Raw genomic sequence first — 22,027 nt, 5'->3', positions numbered from 1 at the left:
GAGGCACCGATGTGCCAGCACAGTTCACCCCACGTCCTGGGCGTCTTTCCAATTCCGTGCGGATGCGCTAGGCCTCCCTCCTCTTCGCAGCTCCAGAACATTTCCAGGGACACGGAAAGAGAACAGACTCCGCCAGCTCTGACTGTTTGGCATTCGGGCTGGTTCGTTTTTCTCTATTATAACCAATCCCGGGCACTCTCGCCCCTGCTCCCTGGGGGTTATCTCCTGAGAACCGACTGCTAGGTCAGAGGGCAGGCATAGTGGGGATTTGGTAACAAGGTCCTGCTTGCTGGCATATCCTCCCACGCGCATCTCTTTCTTCTATGGGCTGCGGTCCATCTTCTTCCCCGGGCCGGATCTCTCTTTTCTCCCCTCCTCACTCTCGGCCATCAGTGGGCACGCCCCACCCCGGATCCCCCACCCCCGACTGTGTAACCGGGACAGGACGCTCTACCTCCCTGGGCCTCGGTGCGGATCTGTCCTGCAGAGCGCCTCCCCGGGGCCCCAGGGCAAGCGCGCGAGTGTGGCAGCGCGGTGGGGACAGCAGGCTGACGCTCGTGCGCCCCCGTCCCGCAGCGCGCTGGAGACGCGGGTGCAGGCCCTGGAGACGCAGCAGCAGGCGGAGCTGGCTTCTCTCCGCGGCGAGAAGGAGCGGCTGCGGCGTCTGCTGGGCCGCCAGAGCGGCGCCCTCGCCGGCCTCGAGCGCAGCCTGCGCGCCGCCAGCAGCAACTCCAGCCTCCTGCAGCGCCAGCAGCGCCAGCTGCTGGAGTCCGTGCAGCGCCTGGTGCGCGTCGTGGCACAGGGCCCGGGTGAGCGAGCCGGACGCCCAGAGCGGTGCGGGAGGAGGGGAGGGGACGGGACGGGAGGGGACGGGAGGGGACGGGAGGGGAGTGGAGGAAGACCCTGTTTACCCTCCTGGCTCGCTTGACCCAGAAACCACTCGGGAAAGGCCGGGCCCCTCTCCCAGTACCTTACCTGTGAAACAAATATGGTGAGGACGAGAGTCCCAAGAGAAGCCAAGCCAATCCAGACTCTACCCCAAGACTCCATGAGTGACCTTGAGCATGTCCCCGTCCCTCTCTTGGCCTCAGTTTCCCTATCTTTAGAATATAGAGGTTGAACTTGCTGCTCCCCAAGGACTTCTCTCATCCTGTCGCCCTTGTCCCTAAGCCCAGGAGGGCCAAACAGAAGTTAGGAGGCATCTCTGGCTCTAGGTTCTGAGAAGGCAGAAAAATTCCTGGGTCTGCCCCCCAGCGTTCACTGACTCCTTCTGATGGGGCCCACTTGGGATGGCCAAGGCATGGCTGATTTCAGCTTCAGTCACTCGGTCAGCAAAACCCACTGTGTGCCAGGTCCAGTGCCAGGTACTGGAGATACAGCGGTGAACAGCATAGTCTTGCAAAAATGCCCACCTGCCCATCACTGGATCTCTAAGGGAAGAAGGAGGAAATGTATGTTTTTGAGTGCCTACTCGATACCACTACATGCTTGCAGGGTTCTTGAAATTTCCAGGCCACAGAAGGCCTAAAAGGCTGTGCTGAGGAGAGAGAACATTAACTGGAGGATAGTCAGGAGCCACAGGAGGGTTTTGCACCTAGTGGGACTATGTTTTAGGAAGCTCAGTTGGAACCAGGCAGTGGAGAATAGCTGGGTGAGGAAGGGGCTTCTACTCCTGGATCAACCACAGCAGGAGGCTGGGAAGGCTTTAGGTAACATGAAGTCAAGCAACAGTGATGGGTTCCAGGCACTACGGCTGGCAGTGATTTGGGGCCAGTGGATGGCACCAGGGCTCTGTCTAAGTCAGGCAAGCCCTGCTGGGTTAAGGTATTTGAGGCCCCAAGGAAGCTACAGGCAGGAGAAGTGGATACCTTCCAAACCATGAGATATGAAGTGACCCGAATCCATCACTGGCTTGTGCATGGCCTTGGCAGTGAAACTGCCAAAATTAGTCCCATGTGTGGGTGTACTGTAGCTCAGCCCCAGATGCAGGCCCAGGCCCAAGGCCTCTCCCCACACACTCCCTGCTAACCCAGTCTCCAGCTGTGACCCAGTGTCTGCTCACCAGTCTGGGTAGGAGGTTGAATTAGGCACCTCGCCTCAGGGACCCTTTGCCCAAACACCCTGTTACCCTGCCCCACTGTCACCAAGGCATTTGAAGTTGTGCCTCCTATCCAAGGACTCCTTCATAAGACCTAGAGTGAGGGAAGGCTCTGCCCATGCCCCCAGCTGTGTGCCCTGAGCCAGTTACCTTACTCTTGGACTTTGGTTTCTTGGTCTATGAAAGGGGGAAGTACTTCTTTGGGGTTCAGACCTTAATGACCTCGCCTGGAAGATTCTAGCAGCCTTGTCCGTGGCCTCTCTGCTTTGAGTCTCATCCCCTTCAGTCCCTGTTCCACACCCTGGCCAGAGTGCTCTTCTTCCGCACAGTCCAGGCTCCTCATCCTGGCATTCAAGGCTGATCTGGCTCTTCTTCAAACGGCCTCATCTCTTCCTCCTTCATGACCCTGCCTGTCCCATCCTTGCCCTACTCATGTCAAGTTTATGGGCCAGCCTCAGCTCTGTTCTCATGGGTAGAGGATAGTTTCTCCTCCCTGGCTTCCACCACTTCCCTTCACTGCACCGTCCCCTGTAAACACCAAGACTGTTCCCCACCTTGCGGCCCTTGCACATGCTATTCCCTCTGCTTGGAACATTTTCCCCCTGTCTTAGGTGACTCCTGCTCCTTATCCAGATCCCAGCTCACGGTCACCTCTTCCAGGTAACTTTCCCAGGTTTGATACCTCTCCCTGTCTCCAACACCTCCCATCCAGGAACCTGGCAGGAAGTAGTGCCCACCTGGCGCCTTCCCTCCTTAGCTTACCTCTGATTGCTTTTGCTTTGTCCCTTTGCAGCCTCTGTGAGGGCAGCTGAGCAGCTATTCCAGGATTGTGCAGAGATCCAACGCTTTGGGGCCAATGCCAGTGGCATCTACACCATCCATGTGGCCAATATGACGGAGCCCAGGAAGGTTAGGGGACTCCCTGGGGGCTGAGGCTATCAGAGGGTGCTGAGCCAAGGGTGTCCCTGGCAGGCCACCACCCCCCCCGCCCCCGCATCGGCTTTTGGCCTTGTTCAGCATCTGAGATACCAGAGAAGGTGGGATGACCCTACCTTCCAGAGCCCCCATCAGTCAGAGGTCAGATATGGGGGTAAAGCAGAAGTTCCCAGAGGTGCAAGCGCATCCTTCTTCAGCACCTTCTCCAGAGATGCTTGCAGTTGGACGAGCAGAAAATAGTTACGTGTTGCTTAAGGTAATGCTAGTTGATACAGCAAATTAACCCTGAGAATCCAGGGGCTTAAACACAAAGAAATGTATTTCTACTTTACATATAGTCTGGTTGAAGGCAGGTGTGGGGGCTCTGCTCCATGTGGGAAATTAGGGACCAGGGCTGATATAGACCCTACCATCTCCAGTGAGTGTTTCCTAGGTTGCTCTCAGCTTTGAGGTCCAGTTATTGGACGGATGAGGGGTCAGTGGAAAGCATTCTATTAGAAGGGAAGGTTTGGGGGCCAGGCCCAGAAGTGAAAGAATATGGGGAACAACCAGTCAGTCTTCACACTTCCTAATTCCCTGTTCGATTTCCTTTGAATTCCTATGAATACACATCTCAGTTGTTGAATCTCAGTTGAATCTCAGTTGAATACACAGTTTGCAGACTCTCCTTAACGCTTCATGCACAGCTGGTCAACACATCTTTTGACACAGAGATCAGGCCCTTGATTTCTAGCTAGAGTTTCACGTTTTTCTTATATTTATTTTTATAATTATCTGCATAAAAGCAAGTGTTACCAGTTTTCAATTTATGGTACTGGTAAGATTTCCTTTTAAAATACATTTAGTCTAAGTATTTAAGTTCTCTTTTTTTAAAAAGGACACGACTTTTTAAGTAAATATTCTACATGAAATTTAGTAAATTCAGCTACGGTGGAATTCTGGGAGGCCAAAGATCTGGGCTCACACCTCAGCTTTACTTTGTCTCACTTGCCTTGAGCAAGTTCCTTCTCCTCGCTAGACCTCAGTTTCCCTTCCCACACCCTCTGCTACTTCCACAACAGATGCCACCCTCTTCTCTCCCTGAGTAGGCCTTTGCCTTGTCAGAGCTACACCCTCCACTGGAGGTGCCATTCCACTTGTCTGCCTGTCAGGCACATCATCATCCAAGGCCCTGGTCCTAATGTTGCCTCCTCTGAGAAACCCTCTAGGGTTGCCCAGTGACTCCTTCTCTGGGGCTCTCCGTGTAGCTGCCCAAATGTTCATAATCAATAGTCTGTTTGCCCTATCATAGCCTCCTCCAGACCAAGCCAGCCCTGAGGGTTGATTTATCTTTGATTTGTCTCTGTCATCTAGTATGGGACCAGGGACCAAGTGTGTCCTCACTGAACATGGAACATGTACTGAACTGGCTGGAAAAATAATATGTGACAAAGATTAGGCTGAAAGAAGAGATTATGATGGATGGTGAGCTTTTTGAGAGAAAGACTCTTTCTGTCTTATCCGTAGCAGCATCCCCCATGCCTTGGTAGATAGCAGGTGCTCAGAAAACACTTGTCCACTGAATGTAATAACATGTCCTGAGTCTACACTGTGTGTCAAGTGTGTCCTGCCTCTTGGCATTTAATCCTTACCACAACCTCAAAATAATAGTGAGAGAAAAAGCCTCCATTTACTTAATTCTCAGTATGCCCAGGCTCTGTTCTTTAGATGACTCATTTTACATAGGTCTCACATCAAGCCAATTTGCAGAGGAGAAACTGAGGCACAAAGGGGTAAGGTTTTAACACTTGCATTTTACAAATGAGGAAAGGAAGGCTCTGTGCGGGTATCACTTGCTCACACTTTAGAAAACTGATGACAGAACTGGGAAATTTGAACCTGGATATTTCTTAGGCCCTCAACCACCAGGCTCACTTGTTGCTCTGTGAGATTGTCAGCCAAATCAAAATTGGGCTGGCCCAGACCTACTTCTGGCCTTTCCAGGGTCTTCCAACTCCCTCCCCTCCACCACCACAACGCAATTCCTTTCAGGTATTCTGTGACATGGAGGCCAATGGAGGTGGGTGGACTCTCATCCAGCGCCGTGAGAATGGCAGCGTGAATTTCCAGCGGAACTGGAGAGATTACAAACAGGTAACACTGCTCCCTTGGGAAGGGGCTTTTAAGCCCTGAAACCTGGGGCAGGTGGGTTGTAGGCAGGGCACTAATTTGCCCTCAACCTTTCCCAGAAAAAAAATCAACCCATCTAAAACCAACTAGCTTCAAACAGGTTTTCCCAGTACACATTCACTGTCAAGGATTCCATCACCTGAAGTTGAACCTTCTTTTTGCAAGTTCTGACATATATCCTAAGAATAAAAATTTAACTTTATTTTTTTATTTGTGGAAATATTATATATACATATTGCGTAAGAATTTCTTTTAGAAATACAAAAATGAAACAGAAGAAAATAATCTCCCATGCCCACCCCTGAGCATTGCATAAATGATGCCCTTATCTTTGCACACATTAATATCATCACATCTGCAGGAGAGATTCTTTAACGTGGAATTGTTGGCTCAAAGACCCCATGCATTTTACAAGATGAGGAAGAGTGCCCGATTGTCTTCCAATTTTTTAATTAAATTTTGAGTAAAGGGTTTTTGGCAAGCTGACTTAAAAGCTCTTAACGTTTCTACAAGCAAGAGAAATAGAAAAGGAATCGTGGAAATGCACGATTAGTTGTTTCATTAGTTGTTTCTGCTTACTGTTCATTTGATAAATACTTAAAAATAAATACCAAATTAAGATATGAGTGTTCTTGAGACAGTTAGGTTTTAAATAATTATTAAGAACAGCAAGAAGAAATAGGATACTCAGAAGTATACAAAGAGCACTGAAGATTAATCATTAGGCCAATCAGCAGCACCGCGGGACTAAAATGGGGAGTGGGGCTTAGGTGTGCCCCTGTCCTTGGTGCTGAATCATTGCTCTGGGCATTGGTTTCTCGTCTCTCTGGGACACTGGTGACACCTAACGTGCTTAGCCTTGCATTTCTGTGTTGCTGAAATCTTGCAGCAGCTGCCATGTCACTGAACAAAATTTGCTCTGCAATTTATCCAGCTGATTAAAATCTTTAGTTTTTTTTATTGAGGTTCGACCTACATGCAGCTAAGTGCACAAATCTTATGCGTAAGATACTCAGTGGATTTTTACATATGTATTTACCCATGTGACCATCATTCAAAGCTAGATATACAGTGCTGTGAGCCCGCACAGAAGTCCCCCTTGTGCCCCCTTGTGCCTCCGCGTGTCCTAGTCAATACTCTCCCAAAGGTAGTTGCTATTCTGACTTCTATCACCGCAAATTCATTTTGCTTGTTCTTAAATTCCACAGAAATGTGATTTCAATTATTGTTAACAGAGTTTTACATTTACAAAAACCTTAGTCTTTTTGCTCCATGGAGTGGGGAACTCCCCTCCCTAGGCCTACCCACACTGTACTTTGTGGACTTGGCCATTAGGCAAAGTGGTTTTGGATTAAGTGGCCCTGGAACCTGGCCCACCCCAGCTCCTCAGCCAGGGGTGCAGCCTCCTATTGCAGCATGAACAACCCCACCACCACCACCCTTCACTCTCTGCAGGGCTTTGGCGACCTGGCGGGGGAGCACTGGCTGGGCAATGAGGTGGTGCATCAGCTCACCAGCAAGGCAGCCTACTCTCTGCGTGTGGAGCTGCAAGACTGGGAGGGCAACGAGGCCTATGCCCAGTATGAACATTTCCAGCTGGGCAGTGAGGGGCAGCTGTACAGGTAGGCTCGGGGCCCAGGCTGGTGGGCGGGCTAGGGTCCCGGGCCAGTGGCTGTAGAGTCTGCACCAAGGGTCAGTTCCTGGGCGTCTCCAGTTCCTACCATCTGTCCCCCATTTGGGCACACGTCACGGGATCTGGAGGCGGCTGGTTAACACTCAGCACGTCCTAGCCACTGGGCGGGGTGGAGAGCCTGTCACTGATGCTGCCATCCCAGGAGCAGGAAAGGGCCTTCTAAGGTCAGTCACCCAGAATCAACCATATTACTGAGGCTCAGAGCGAGGAGTCCAGCCTGTCCCACGCTGTGGAGTGATATGGAAAGTTCCCCGGGCTGGGAAACAGAGGACCTGCTCATTCTGACTCTGCTCAAGCTTGCTTTGTAAACTTGAGCAAGTCAAGGTTCTGGTTTTCTGTACCTCTGCTTCTTAACTGCAGGATGGGCTTACATATGAGTATAACATAAAGGTCTCCCACACCTCCCTCGGCTTGATTCTTAGCTCTGTTTAGGAAAAGGAAAGAGCATTTATTGACCTACTATGTTCCAGGCATATTACTCCATTTAGTCCTCCTACAACACTCTGAAGTAAGCATTGCTGTACCTGCTTTAGTGAGGTGGAAATAGGCACAGAGCTTAAGTCTCCTACCCAAAGTTACAAGTAGAGTTTGGATTTGAATTCAGATCTCTGTGCTACCAAAACTCAGGGTGTTTCCACTACATGATGTTGCCTCTGAGAAACTCAAGGTTCTTGGAGATAAGACTGAGTCCTGTCTTTGAACAGAACAGAATTGGAGTCAGAGATTCATACTCACAGGTCTGAAAAGGACCTCATGTGTCATCTGGATCTTACTATGATGTTGGAATCTCCTCCACAGCCATAGTCATCATCCAGCCAGGCTGGAATGCCTCCACTGAGAGAGGTCACTTCCTCCAAAGGAATCTCTGGTGGCTCTCTGTCCTCCTACACTTTATGTATAATTCCATCTTGGAGAGCTTTTCAATGATGTGTCCCACCCTTCTTTCTTCTTATTAAATGCCCCCAGGATCCTCCAGCTAAGTTGTCCTGGCATCCTCCTTAGGGGAACCCATCTCAATCTGATAATAGTCCTTAGACTGCAGGGTTCAGAGCTGAATGACCATACCCTGGGTCTGGGCTAGGTGGGGCTAAGCTGGATGCCCCCACTACTCAAGCTGACCAGTGAGTAACCATAACACCCTGCTGACTCCTATTTAAGCTACCAAAGCCAAGGCTTAAGTCCTGACTCCATCCCTATCTCCCTGAGTGACTCTGAAGAAGTGCCTCCACTTTCTCATCTAAAATGGGTGCGCCAGATGTACCTACCTTATTCAACATGTTATAAAGCTCAAATGAGATACTGCATGTAGAGCATTAACACAGCGCATGGCACTTAGTAAATGCTCAGCAAATAATATTACCTTTGCTGTCCCAGGGCAGCCCTTCACACACCTGGCTGGCCTGCTCTGTGTGAGTTCATGGCCATTCTTCTCTCCAGTCCCTGGTTCACACTCCAGTGTGTCCTCTGTGTCTGGGGTGAGCATGTCCACAGGCAATCCCACACTCCTGGGAAGACAGCAGCTGCCTATGGGGAAAGCGCAGGGGCATAGAAATGCTTGTGCAAACAGGGAGGACTCCCTAGAGGAGGTAAGGCCTATAAAGGGTGGGCATCCTCCAGACAAAGAGAGAATGCCTTGAGAAGGGCATCCCAAGCAGAGGGGATGTTTTGGAAAAAGGCAGACAGAGAGTTTCATCCAGCAGGCCACAGATACCACAAACCTGAGCAAGTCTCTTTCAAGATCATAAGGAAGAACTCCCCCCTCATTCCGTAAAAGCTCGGGAGCCTGGGAGTGAAGATCTTGGAAAACACAGGCCTGGAAACTGCCAGAGAAGAGCCAAAGAGAGAGTGACAGAACAGATGCTGACCCCTGTGCGCACCCCCACCCCATAGTCAGCTGGCCGGTGAGATGGGGAGGATGCGCACAGGGAAGCCCAGTCAGCACTGGGGCCTGGGTGCCATGGGCATGAGGGGCACCCTTATGTGTCAGACCCAATAATGGGGTCTTCTAGAGCCTGGCCGAGGCACACACATTAGCCTGCAAGAGGAAGTGGTCCACAGGAAGAAACTGGCACAGGCACGCAGCCACCAGGCGCACACCCCCCAGAGGTGGCCACACACCCAGATCTGGTTACAAGTGCAAGATTTACACAGAGGTATGTGCACATGCGGAGGAGCTCACCACACCTCTGGGGTGCACGCTTGGGCCTACAGAGTGCATAGACTCACACAAGTACATAGCTGCACAAACCAGCACAGGCACATGCCCAGACATACATGTAGAGGTGCTTCACAGGTACCAATATACGTAATTCCAGACCCAAACTCAGATTGCAGAGCACACACTCGGAGCCTCCATAGACATTGCTGCACAAACTCAAAACAAACATGCACACACACACAGGCATGAAGAACTGTTTCCAAATGCTCACAATTATAGACACACAGACCCCAGCCACCGATCCACAGACACATGAAAGCTACTCCTTGTGTCTCTAACTTAGGAACACCCAGAGACTGTGTGTCTGAGGTCCCCAGGCTTGAGCCATGAACATGTACAGAGTGCATCTGAACAATGGGCCACATTGGGCTTCCTGGTCTCCGACTTGAGAATTCCCCAGAGGTCACAAGATCCTCATTGTGGCTCCCACAGGGGAGAGGAAGAGCCTGAGCTGAGGACTTGAAGACAGCAGGGAGGCCCGTGCTGCTAGAATGACCTCATGAGACTGCTCAGCTTCGCCCAGCCCTGATTCCACACACCTCAGCCTAAATGTCATCCCGAACCTCAGTCTGAGCCCCAAGCCTGACCTTGAACTGCCATCACTGATACCTCAAGGGGAGCCTATAATGACCACAAAGAGAAGCCAGGACTATGTGAGTCAGTGGGCCAATCTACCTGTCCCTATCCCTGGGAACCCCTGGCCAGATGGGCCTTTTTACAGGGAGCCCTGGATTACATGTTTAAGGGCACAGTTAGGGCTTTACAGTTAGGGCACCTGGACCCTGAAGCCATGCCCCTGCCTCACTACAGACAGACAGAGCCCATGGTGTGAAGTGCAGGGACTGAGCCAGGCCACAACCCAGGCCCCACATGCCCTCTTGACGCCCCCCAGGGGCATCTCCCAGGCCCTGCCCCAGCCGCATCTGGTGTCCATTTTTCCCCACCCAGAGGACCTTCTTTTTTCCAAATCCGGTCCCCACCTCAGCTACCAATGCTACAAGCACCCAACACCCTCTCCAATCAGGAGCAAAAGCCTGTGCCAGCTGTAGCTGTGTGTCAAGAGTGGGAACAAAGGGACGAATGATAAAAAGCATTATATGTGCTGAACATTTACCATGTGCCCGCACTGCTATGGCTCATCACACACTGAGGTCATCGGAACATGATAACCCAACAAATTCATCACTGTTAACATTACTACCATTACCGTTTTAATAAAAGGAGAAACTGAAACTGACAAGTGAAGCAATCCGCCCAAGGTCACGCAGCTGGCAAGTGGCAGAGCTGGGATTCGAATCCAGGCCTTCTATCCTCAGAGCTCATGGTCGTAATTACCATATAGGTTTGGCTGTGCCCACCAGGATCTCATAGCCTGGCAGAGAAATAGAAACCTTCCCCGCAGCTGGCTGCAGATGTGCAAGTCACAGGGCTGCGGTTGCCCTGGGGCACAGATCCATGTAGGTTGGTGTAGTCAGGGAAGGCTTCCTAGAGGTGGTAGGCTGGGGTTGCAGAGTAGTCAGCTAGGAAGCAAAATGCACACAACTCCCAAGGCAGGCCACACTGGGCTGGGATCTGGATCTCACTCTTTCATTCTGAGGCCTGGGGCAGCCTCCCTGGGCGCTAGGGATCTCTGTATCTTCACCTGTAAGATGGAAATAATCAGGTGTTGTGAGGATACCAGGAGCAGGGGCTAACCCACAGAAAGCACTTGGAACAATGCCCAGCACATAGTAGGTGTTCAAAAAACTGTTAGCCATTGTCCTCATTATTAGTATTCTCATTTTTATCCTTCTCACTCCTGTCCAAGACTCAGGTTCAGTGAGATGAGGGAGGCCTGGCACACAGTGGGTGCTCTGTCCCTGGGAGGCAGCAGGCAGAGAGGGCAATCCAGGGGCAGGATACCCCATGCACCTTAGGCTGGAGTACCCCCTCTCAGAACAACTGAAAAAGAGCCCCAGCCTAGGTCCCTCTTGGGGGGGGGGGCATTCTTTAACCAGCCGCAACCTAACTCTGGACCCAACTCCCATCACCACCTCCGGGTGGCCTCCAGGCTTTCTCTGAGCGGGTACAGCGGTTCAGCAGGGCGCCAGAGCAGCCTGGTCCTGCAAGGCACCAACTTCAGCACCCGTGATGCAGACAATGACAACTGCCTCTGCAAGTGTGCCCAGATGCTGTCTGGAGGTGGGTGTGGGGGTCTGAAACCAAGCTTGCCCACAGGTGCACCTGGCTGAACACCCCCATTACCTCCCCACTCAGGTCCCCTATGGCTGGGTGCTGTTGGGAAGAGGGTGCAGGTTGGGGTCTCACCACCTGCATGCTGGCCTGACTGTGCTCCCTCCATCCCTCCCCCCACTGAGTCCTTGAGGTTCCCTCTGGATCTCCCCTCATCCTAACACAGGCACCACCGATCTTCCTCTGAGACTGGGCTAGGGGAACTCTGAGGCTGGGATGCAATGCCTGATGGGCCCCAACCCCAGGCCTGAGAATCCGTTCCCCAGGCCAAGTGGGACCAGGATGGGGACACCTGGGCTAGGGGCTCAGGTAGTGTTCCTTGGGGGGAGGACAGAGGGAGATGGGGATGAGTAGGGGAGACAGAGATAGGAGGAGATACCTCCTGCGACAGAGACAGGGACAGATGCAGATGAGAGGAACACAGAACAGTGGACACAAAGAACTCCATAGGGACAGAAGTGCAGAGGGAGAGATGGAGAGGTAAATGCAGACCACAGAGAGACAGACGGACACAGTATGTGAGAGACAGGCCAGGAAAGGCAAGAAAACAGAAGTAGATACATCAGACTTCAGAGAGATCCAGACAGACCCCACAGAGACATAGACCCATAGACTCGGGGGGCCCTCAGGGGGCTGATGCAGAGGCTGCAGGCTGAGCAGAGGCCCTGGGAGTCTCCCAGGGCCATGCCCATCCACTCCGTCCCATCTCCTGCGAGCTGGCCTCCCGGAGGAGGCAGCAGCCCTGATTGTCCCCAGGGTAGCAGGCTGCCCTCAGCCCACTGGCTGGCCCCCACCTCCCCAAGTATCTTCCTCTCCCCGCACCAGGATGGTGGTTTGATGCCTGCGGCCTCTCGAATCTCAACGGCATCTACTACCCAGCTCGCCACCACGTGCGCAAACTCAACGGCATCCGCTGGCACTACTTCCAGGGCCCCAGCTACTCGCTGCGGGCCACTCGCATGATGGTGCGTCCCGTGAGCATCTGACAAGTGGCTACGCCTGGAGGCTGGACATAGGAAGAGGTGGGACTTGGTATCCCCTGGGCAAGCCGGACCCAAACACAGGACACAGTGCCAGGGCGTTGTCCTGGATACCCTGGGTCCCCTGAGCTAGCACTCCTTGCCCAGGAGACAGGAGGTCAGCTGCCCCCTGTTCCCTTCAAGTGAAACAGGGGTTATGGGGGGATCCTGCCTCTACAGTATCCCTCTGTCCTCTTCCCTCTGTCTCCAGCATGGCTACCCTGCCAGCTTGAGGGTCACGATAACCTGAATGAGCTGAGAACATACTCAATTTAGGTCCTCAAAGAAATAGGGAATTAACAGCCCACCCCTCTGAGGCCTCAGCATCTGGAGCTCAGATCAAGTCTTTGGGGGCTTCAGAAAATCTAACAAGGATTTCTTTACCCCTAGCATGTCCTTGAATGTATTCCAGAGAGAATAACTCAGGCTCCCCTTGAAAAGTGAGGGAGGGAAACACGTGGTTAAATCCATATAAACAGGCATTCTTAGCTACAGGACTTGTCAGAGCCTTTAATATAGTGATATGCTTTTTGACCACCTGTGAAGGGGTTAGAGTAGGCAGCTTTCTCCAAGTGTCCTTATTTGAAAACAGGCCCTCTTTATCCCAGAGCCTCTCTTGGGGCTGCAGATGCCCTTGGAAAATGTCTGACAAGTGTGATAAGGAGGAGCCCCATCTCCCCATCTCCCCACCCCCATCTGCACTCAAGAGGCACAGTGATGGTCTCAAACAGCCTCTAAAAACAACTGGAAGAAGCTTTGGGTTAAAGAAGACACATGCCATCCCTGAAGAAGGATCTAGTTTCTGATCTGTGCTATGGGCTGGGGTCCTGCCAGGTTCCTTCTGGCCCTGGAAAGCCAGATCTCTGCCTGGAGGCTACCTTCTCAGCACTCCCTGTAACCCTAGCTCACGTCGGCTCAAGTTCAAGGACTGCTGGATCTGTCCACTCTGCCTTGGGCAGGATGCCCATCTTCAAGTCTAGATCCTTCCAGCCTCCAAGCCAGGACCCTAGCCCTCTTTCCCCATCTGATCCAACAGTCAGCTGGGGGTTCAAGGGAGGTGGGAGCATGGGGCAGAGCCAGCCTTTGCCTGGGCCTGGGAGACCGGGGGCTCCTCACGAGCTTCTTTTGGAGGATAGGGTCAGACAGGGGCCACGGCCACTCTGCCGCCCACCACATCACAGTCACCCTCCTCAGTTTGGATGAGGCCAGCACAGTCCTGCCATCTTCAGCCAACACCCAGACCAGCTGAGACCAACCTGCTCTTCCACAAGGGTATGCCTCTGTCTTCAGGAGGTTTTCTCCTGGATGGGGCTGGGATGGATGGTGGGTGGCTGTCCTTGAGTCCCACCTCAGCCAGGCCCCTGAGCAAAGCCAGCGAGGATTAAGACTGAGCTCTTTGGAAAAAAAACCAGCCGTGGCGTGCCGTGAGCCAGGCTCTGGAATTGGGCAGACCTGCTCCAGCTCCTGGACTTGAGGCCACTGGCTCAGCCTCTCAAGACCTCAGTTGCCTTGTCTGTGTAGTGGAGATGACGCTCCCTCCTGGCTGTGCCATGGCAGGAGGCGATGAAACCATGTATGTCAGCTTTGTAACGGGGCTTGGCATGAACAGATGCCTAATAAAGGTTAGTTCCCAAAGAGGGAAATGGAGGGAGGAAATCCACCCCTAGTATGTGCCCCATTTCTTTTGGACCCAGGTAAGGTGAGCACTTATTTTTTAATCCATGGCATTTATGTTTGTACTGCAGAGTTTATCAGCTAGGGGAAAGGAGATGAAGGCGAAGCTGTGAGCCCCAGGGACAGACTCCTCTGGGTGGGATGAAAGCGTAAATCCTGTCTGTACTTGTTTTCTAGAAAAGGCTGAGAAGCTGATCTGGGTTACCCTCGGATGCCTGTTCTTAGATACTCATCCTTCATTCCTACCTTCCTTCCTTCTCCATGTCAGGACTCTCCAGCACAAGGGATAGAAACTCTACCCTAAGGAATGGACTGACTCACATACCCAGAAGTCTAGGGGTGGATTCAGGCACAGTTAGATCCAGGGGCTCAAGTGACGTCCCTCTTCACCTCTCAGCCCTACATCCACGTCGGCTTTATTCTCAGTCGGGTTCTCTCCTGACAGGTGACTCCAGCAGCCTTGGGCTCATGTGCCCCCAGCTAAGCAGAGTTCCCCTGTCCCAGTGATTCCAGCAAAGGCATGAATTTCTCCAGCTGAGACTGGTGCTCCTGTGCCCATCTCTGTCCTTTTTACTGTGAGTCTGAATGACCAGACCTGGGTCACCCAATCATGCCTTGAACAGGGGTAGAGTCAGTCCCATCCAAGTCCTGTGGACTAGCAGTTCCCAGGCACTATTTCCAGACTGGTGATCACTTGTCTTCCTTCCATCTCTCTGACTCCTATTTCCCACATCCCCACCCCCAAGTTCTGGCTCCAGGCTCCAGTTCACCCCCAGGTTGCCCCCAACTATCAAGGATACAGCTGTGGCCTGTCCAGGGATGCCAGACCCTGGTTCGCTGTCCTGGCTTTGTCCCTGGAGCAGAGTCCCTAGCTCTCTCTGAGCCTGTGTTTCCCATCTGTGCACTAAGGACAGAGCAGCTGCTGGCTTCAAAAAGTCCCCTGACCATGATGCCAACCCACAGCAGCTATGAACAAGACCAACAGCAGGACTCCAGGCGGCACAGGCCCTTGTGGGGGCACGGCTGGTGGCTTTGGCCCTGGCTGGATCTCTCCGGGTCACTACTCATAGGAACTATCTTCTGGGATACCTGACTCTGCAGGTTCCTATGCAGAATCCTTGTTACCTCTCCCTACACTAGACCAGCCTTCTCCCCATTTTAGTGATGAAGAAATTAGAGCTCAGAGAGGGAAAGGGTTTCATCCAAGGTGGCACAGCTAATCATCACCTCCAGCACACATGCTGCTTCCCTCATCCTGGCCTCTCTGGGGCACTTTGGCACCAACTGCAAAAATACTGGAGTAGGGTCCCCTCCACTTATTTCAAGGATTGAAGGAAATTTCTGGAAAGCTCTCCAAGACCTGTCTGCCTTTACCGCTGGCACCTAATCACATTGTTCCTAAGATCTCTGCGTGTCCTCCGCAAAAGCAGTTTCCACACTAGGGGAAGAGCTCACTGTGCCTATCCCAAAACCATAGCCGAGGTAAAAGGTGGCCCTTTGCAGGGAGTAGGGGAACAGCCGGCATCAGGATGGTTTGTCTTGCTGGCTGGGGGGATTTGACCCCATTTTTCAGATTTCCCTCCCCCTTGGTGTCTGCGAGAGCTTTCACCTCTCCCATTTAAAGATGCTTCAGAAAGCTAACAGCGTTGTAGCAGCATCTTTGGATGGGGCAGCGCTTCAGAGAATGGAGTCTGTCCAGGCCGTGTCCAGCATAAACGTGTTACTTTCTTGTGTTAGATTAATGCAGGGTCACGCAGTGGAGGTTCTCCTGTGTCCTGAGGTCACCGAAGTCCAATGGCCTTTAGCACTCAACACATTCCTTCCCTACCCTGTGAAGACTCTCAGACTCTCCCCGTCTGCACACTGGGGACACTGGGAGCTAGTGCACAGGGAAATCATGTGGATTCCATGTGATGGTGGACAGCCAGGCCTGGAACATTAGAATTCAGCCTGGAACATTAGAATTCAGAATGCATGTGAATGCACACATGCATTCATTCACACAGCAAGTAGATGTTGAGGATCTGCCTGGGTCAAGGCCAAGCTTGGTGATTGGGATGGAACAAACAAGATAGTCCTGTTCTCAGAACTCAACAGGCTAGAGGGAGAGGCTGGCCCACACCAAAATTTTTTTTAATTTATAAAGTTAAATTGACAAATTAATATATTGCAAATAAAGAAAACAAACAGGAGGCGGAGACAGATCACAGAGGGTCCAACATCAAGTGATCAAGGAAAGCCCTCTATTGAGGACTAGTACAGTGAGAAAGAGGCAGCCAAGGAAGAGTAGATTCCCTAGGAGGAACAGCAAGTGCAAAAGCCCTGAGGTGATCATGAGGAACTACAAGGGGGCCAGTGTGACTAGAGAGCCACAGTGAGCAAGAGAGAGGGTGCTGGGATAGTGCCCCACCCAGCACCTACATCAGAGATCACTCCCCACCCCAATGCCTGCCAGGGACCGAATCCAGCCACACCTTGCCTGAGTCATTGTGGAGCTGGGGCAAATTCTTGCCCCTCTCTAGACCTCAGTTTCCCTGTAAAATACTGGGAGAGTGATCATCTCTGTCCGAGAGTCATCCATATCCTGTTACTGGATAACTCTGAGTCAAGGGCCTTATTGTGCCCACTGCCCTACACTGGGTGCCAGTGGGCAAGTCACATGGAGGAAGAGAAAGTAAGGGTCTTGCCCTCAGGCTAAATGGGAAGTTTGAAGTGTGTCCTACACAGAGTCAACTAGGGGGACTAGGGTGGGAACACCGGACACTGACTATATGCTTCCTCCATGCTAGTTTACATGTACCATCTCTGAATTCTAATGGGTTCTAGTATTACCCATTTTACAGAGGTGGAAACAGAGGCCCAGAGAAGTCAAGTGCCTTGCCACACAGTGACTTACGGTACAAGCTACACTTCTGGAGCAAAAAGACCCCCAAATCCAGTAGGTTAAATATGTTTCTTGCCCGTAGGTCTGGAGCTGAGCAGTCCATGGCTGGTGGACTGCCTCCCTCTCCAGCCTGGGCCACTACACCCAAAGGTGCCATATCCCATCTAGCGGGAAGGGAAACAGGATATCCAGCACTGCTTCCTCCCCAGCAGGTTCCCTCGTTATTCCGAACTCACCTTTTGCTCAGAATATCCCAGCAGTCTCCCTATAGGGCTCCCTATCCAGATTTGCTCCCTCCTAGCCTGCAGTCATGTCATTTCCCCTGCCTGAAACCTCCAGGGGCTCTCCAGTACCCTGTGCTCAGCCTGCAATCAGGGCTCCTCACCACCCAGCTCAAGTCTCTTTCTAGCTCCACCTCTGCTCTGCTCTTACACTGGAGTTCAGAGGCTTTGGGCCTGATGAACCTTCTGCAAAAAGGGTCCCAGTGGGCCATCCCCCAGTTGTCCTGGGGGAACTGTCCATTTCCACTGGACTTTCACATCCCTGTGGCATGGAACTCCGAGTATGCGGTAGCTACTGTCTGGAAGTAACACAGTGTAGTGGCTCAGCCCTCTGGTTCTGCAGAGAGCTGGACCCAAGTCCACTTCTGCGTCTCACAAGGATAATGTAAAAGCCTCCAAAATCCCATGAGGGCTTAGCAAATTATAAGGCACCTAGGACAGAGCCTATACCTAGTAAGCTCTCTTTGATATTGTCTCCGATTATTTCTCTGTACCAGGCACCTCGTGAAGAACTTCCCTTAGAATCTCCGTGGAAGCCCCACAACAACCTTATGGGATAGGTACTATTATCATCTCTCCCCTTTCCAAACGGGGAACTGACCCCCGTAGAAGTGACGTCACTTGGCCAAAGTCACACCATAAGAATGTACAGAGGGGGTTCTGGATCCAAATCACCTGCTCCAGAGCATCCTTCACCTCGATCTTATGTTCCCTGTGACCAAGTTTAAAGGAAAATAAATGAATACATAAGCAATTGCCAAGCTGAAGCTAGCCAGTGCTTGAAACTCACACAGGAAAATAAAAGCCCACTGTCCCTGCTTGATGCCTCTGGGGCAGGGACAGGACCTTCCTTCCTGCTTCTAACTTCCTGACTTCCCTGCCCTGGCTTCAGAACACTTGGCCACAGGATCATCACCCCCAAATCTTTTCTGAGTAGGACTTAGCTTTTTTCCTTATCAACCTCCTTGACCTTCCTCCTGTGGCCTGAGCAGGGGAGGGACAGGGACAGGCCACTTTAATCTGGGGAGATGAAACCTCCTAGCTGCTGGAGGCCTCTTCCTTCTGCCTTCACCTGCCTGTTGGGTGTCTGGGAGAGGCATCAGGACCACAGCCGCCCAGGTCTGGCTGTGTCCACAAATCAGAAGACTGGACTGATCATTTCCCTTCTGGACCCCACTCTCCTCATCCATAAAAAGGGAGTGAGCAATCCAGCTCTCCTTCTTTCACAAGGTTGCCATAAGACTCAAATAAGATGGCCCCTTCCTTCATCAAGTATTTACTAACTACTATGTGCCAGCAACTGTGCCAGGCACTAAGGACATGGCCATGAACAAGACAGATCAACACTTGCCCTTGGGTACTTATAGTCCAGGGTGGGTAGAAATAGACAGAAATTCGATACAAATTAACCAAGCAACCTAAAGTACAATGAATATGAGAGGGTAATATATGGCGCTATTGGAGCAAGGACAGCATCCTTATAGGATGAGGATGAATTAGGTGAAGAGGAAAAACAGTGTTCCAGGAAGAGGTGACAGCACATCCAAAGGCCCTGGGGCTGGCCCAGGGGAAAGCTTCAGAGCATTCAGGAAGGGGAAGAAGCCACAGGTCTGGTAGGGGCTGAAGTAGGCAGGCCCTTGTGGGCCAGATTGAGAAGAGGACGCAGAAGGTAATGATCTAAACAGCAGGAAGCCAGCGCCACAGTGAAGCCCAGAGCCTACAGGCTTCCCTGTCCTCCAGTGTGAGCACATAGCCTTGAACAAGTTGTTTCCCCTCTCAGAACTTGGGTTTTCACTCCCAGTGAAATCGAGATCATGATACCTATCTTGCCAAGACATTTGAAGTTTAGAGAAAGCCTATCTACTGTACGTGAAAGACCTGTCCCGGCACAAAAGACCACTCTATAAATGATGTCCACTGTTATTCGCAGTGCAGCCTGTGGGATTTACAGGCTTTCCCATTATTCATTGAACATTTGTCATTCCTGAAGCTTGCTAGCAGACAAGTAGGGTTGGCCCCAAAGGTTTGGGGGAAGGTTTTAAACTGATAGAAGCCAAGCCATGCCTTTGTTCTTTCTTATCATTTGAGAAAGGACCCCAGGGTTACACAGGAACCTAATTTGAGAACAATAAACCAACAGAAGGGTAAAGGAGCATCTAACAAACCTGACATCTGTGTGATAGGCTCTGATGAGTATAACAGAAATCAAGGAGTATAGAACATATTAGCCCCCAACTGGAAGTGACAACAGGAAAATGGGTAAATAGGGGTAAATTCATACATGGAAGGGAATATTTACTGGGATAGGCACTAGGGCAGCTTTTAGGGTATGAGGACTATTTGTTTCTTGACCCACGTGAGGGTCACACACACATGTTCAGTTTGTGAGAATTCACCAGGCTGTACCTTCATGTGTGCATTTTTGTCTATGTATGTTTCTCTATATGTACATAGGTAGGTCAGGAGGGGAGATTATATATGCACAAGTATAGTATAAACACAAAGTTATTTGGGGAGAAAATAAGAGTTTAGAGAAGAATTTGGCAATAGCTAACAAAATTACTTATGCATTTACCCTTTGACACAGTAATCTCCACTTCTAGGAATCTGTCCTAAATATACCTAATATATGCACAAAGTTATTCATTCATTGCAGCTTCATTTGTATTAACAAAAGATGGGAATCAACCCAAATGAATAAACTATGGTACATAGTTTAGGTATTTCTGCATATCAAACTATACCATCTCGGTGGCAGAAAAACAACAGCCACGGACTTTATTTTGCTCACAAATTCTATAGATTAGGAATTCAGACAAGGCATTGCAGGGAGGGCGTGTCTCAATGCCATGACGGCTGGGCTTCAGCTGGAAGGCCCAGATGGATGGAGGTGGGATGAGGTTAAGGGAATGCTGGGAGATGTGGGAATGGAGTCATCTGGAGGCTTTGTTCCCATCGCCTGGGCTGGGATGACTCCCAGGTGGAGCTTGGGGAGGACTGTTAACAGGAGCATCCACACGGGCCCTTTTGCCCATGGCTTCCTCATACCATGATGGCTGGATCTGAGAGGAAGCATTTTATTAGCAAACATTCCCGACAGGACCAGAAATCTGGTTTGTAGGGCTCAGTGCAAAATGAAAATGGGGAGCCCCTGGTTCAAACGTTAGGAAAATGTACTTCTTCCTTTTCTTCTACAGTCTCTCTCTCAACTTGTCATGCTGTTTTTATTTACTATTTTGTGTTGCTCTAAAGGATTGTTTTTTATTTAAATTATTTGCATAAATTTTTACCATTCATCTTTATATTGTAAAATGACAGTTTGAATGCAGATGTGAGAGCATTTAACTCACATGTGGAATCACTGAAATTACAACATTGGGGACGGGTGCCTGGGCGGCTCAGTGGTTGAGTGTCTGCCTTCGGCTCAGCTCATGATCCCAGAGTCCTGGGATCGAGTTCTGCATCAGGCTCCCCTCGAGGACCCTGCTTCTCCCTCTGCCTATGTCTCTGCCTGTGTCTCTCATGAATAAATAAATAAAATCTTAAAAAATAAAAAAAGAAATTACAATGTTGGTATTTCAGAGCTCATGTGCATGTATGGTATATTTCATTCTTACCAGGACTGTGGAAATGCTGCACCAAACCGAGGGATCACTTTTCTTTCACTTCTTGATATGCACACCTTCTACCAATATTCTCTACCCCCTGCTTATCATGAGTAAGGAAGGCTGAAGGGACAGGGGACTCGGGATGACCTGTCCTCCCCTTCCTTTCTGGGTCATCATTCTCAGTGCAGGTGGTTGGCCAGCCAATACACGGAAGTAACATGGATAAGAAAGGATACGATCAAGTTCCTGGATTGTCTGTGTTTTCCTGGAATGCCAGTGCCTTTTTTCTGTGGCCAAAGGCACTTCTGGTTGAAATAGAAAGCACAGCCTCTTCGGGCTGTGCCCATAGTTACTCAATCATAGACTTCACACACTTACCTTGACCCACTTGGAGAACTACCAAATGACCATGTGCTGTGAGCTTACTGGAATTCTATGGTCATGGGGCATTGTGAACACTATATCTGAGCAGTGGACACTCTTAGTGCATGTTCTGCTCACACACATGATCCATTGTCCCACTGGACTACACTTTCAATACATGAGCTCAAAAAGAAAATTAAGAATTCTAAGATGTGACAGCAGAGCATTAAAACAATTAAAAATTTTTAATTGTTTTAATGCTCTGCTGAGCCCTGGGACCCTACATACAAGGTCAGTGTGTTATGGAAGCCACATAGCAGGCATTGCAGACCCATATTCAAAAAGAGTGCAGGGAACTAGCGTACATATACCCTCTTGCATAGACACTCGCTCCACTGTCCCATCAGACTTCACTTACAAAACACAAGTGCAAAGATATACTCATTAGGAATTTCAAGACTGCAGCAGAGCATGAAAACAAGTGAATGGCCCTTCTGAACACAGGGCTCTATGCCGCTAAATAGGTCATACCACCATGAAGTCCATCCTGGTTCCTAAGCCAAATGAACAGAAGATACATGGCCTTTTATGACCTAGATGTTAAATCACATTTTAAAAGCATCACTTCCACCTATTCTACTGGCCAAAGCACTCAGATGAGCCCCAGCCCAGATCTGGGGAGTAGGAGGTCCTAGACCCCACCTCTCAATGGGAAGAGTATCAAGGAATATACAACCTTTTAACTACACACACACACACACACACACACACCCTACATTGGGTGGTAATGTGCCCATAAAAAGTCACACTTCTTAGACTTCGTTGATATTAAAGTAAGACATATGACTGAGG

General features: G+C 50.6%; 1 protein-coding gene across 2 annotated transcripts in view; it reads left to right on the top strand.

Annotated features, from left to right (window-relative positions):
* Positions 1-20,766, top strand: part of ANGPT4 (angiopoietin 4) — a 48,473-nt gene extending 27,707 nt beyond the window's left edge. The window contains exons 4-9 of one of the 2 annotated variants that reach the window (XM_025986065.2): positions 577-809; positions 2,892-3,007; positions 5,066-5,167; positions 6,659-6,825; positions 11,165-11,295; positions 12,172-20,766. In XM_025986065.2, the coding sequence (XP_025841850.2) occupies positions 577-809; positions 2,892-3,007; positions 5,066-5,167; positions 6,659-6,825; positions 11,165-11,295; positions 12,172-12,332 (910 nt within the window). In that variant the 3' untranslated portion in view covers positions 12,333-20,766. Of the gene's footprint in view, positions 1-576; positions 810-2,891; positions 3,008-5,065; positions 5,168-6,658; positions 6,826-9,546; positions 9,768-11,164; positions 11,296-12,171 lie in introns of those variants that run through there. The other variant, XM_072736180.1, reaches the window with a different exon arrangement.
* The last annotated feature ends 1,261 nt before the right edge of the window (positions 20,767-22,027 follow it).

Source organism: Vulpes vulpes, chromosome 14, assembly GCF_048418805.1.
Source record: "Vulpes vulpes isolate BD-2025 chromosome 14, VulVul3, whole genome shotgun sequence".
Classification (NCBI taxonomy): Eukaryota; Metazoa; Chordata; class Mammalia; order Carnivora; family Canidae; genus Vulpes; species Vulpes vulpes.
This window is presented reverse-complemented; position numbering and strand designations above follow the sequence as displayed.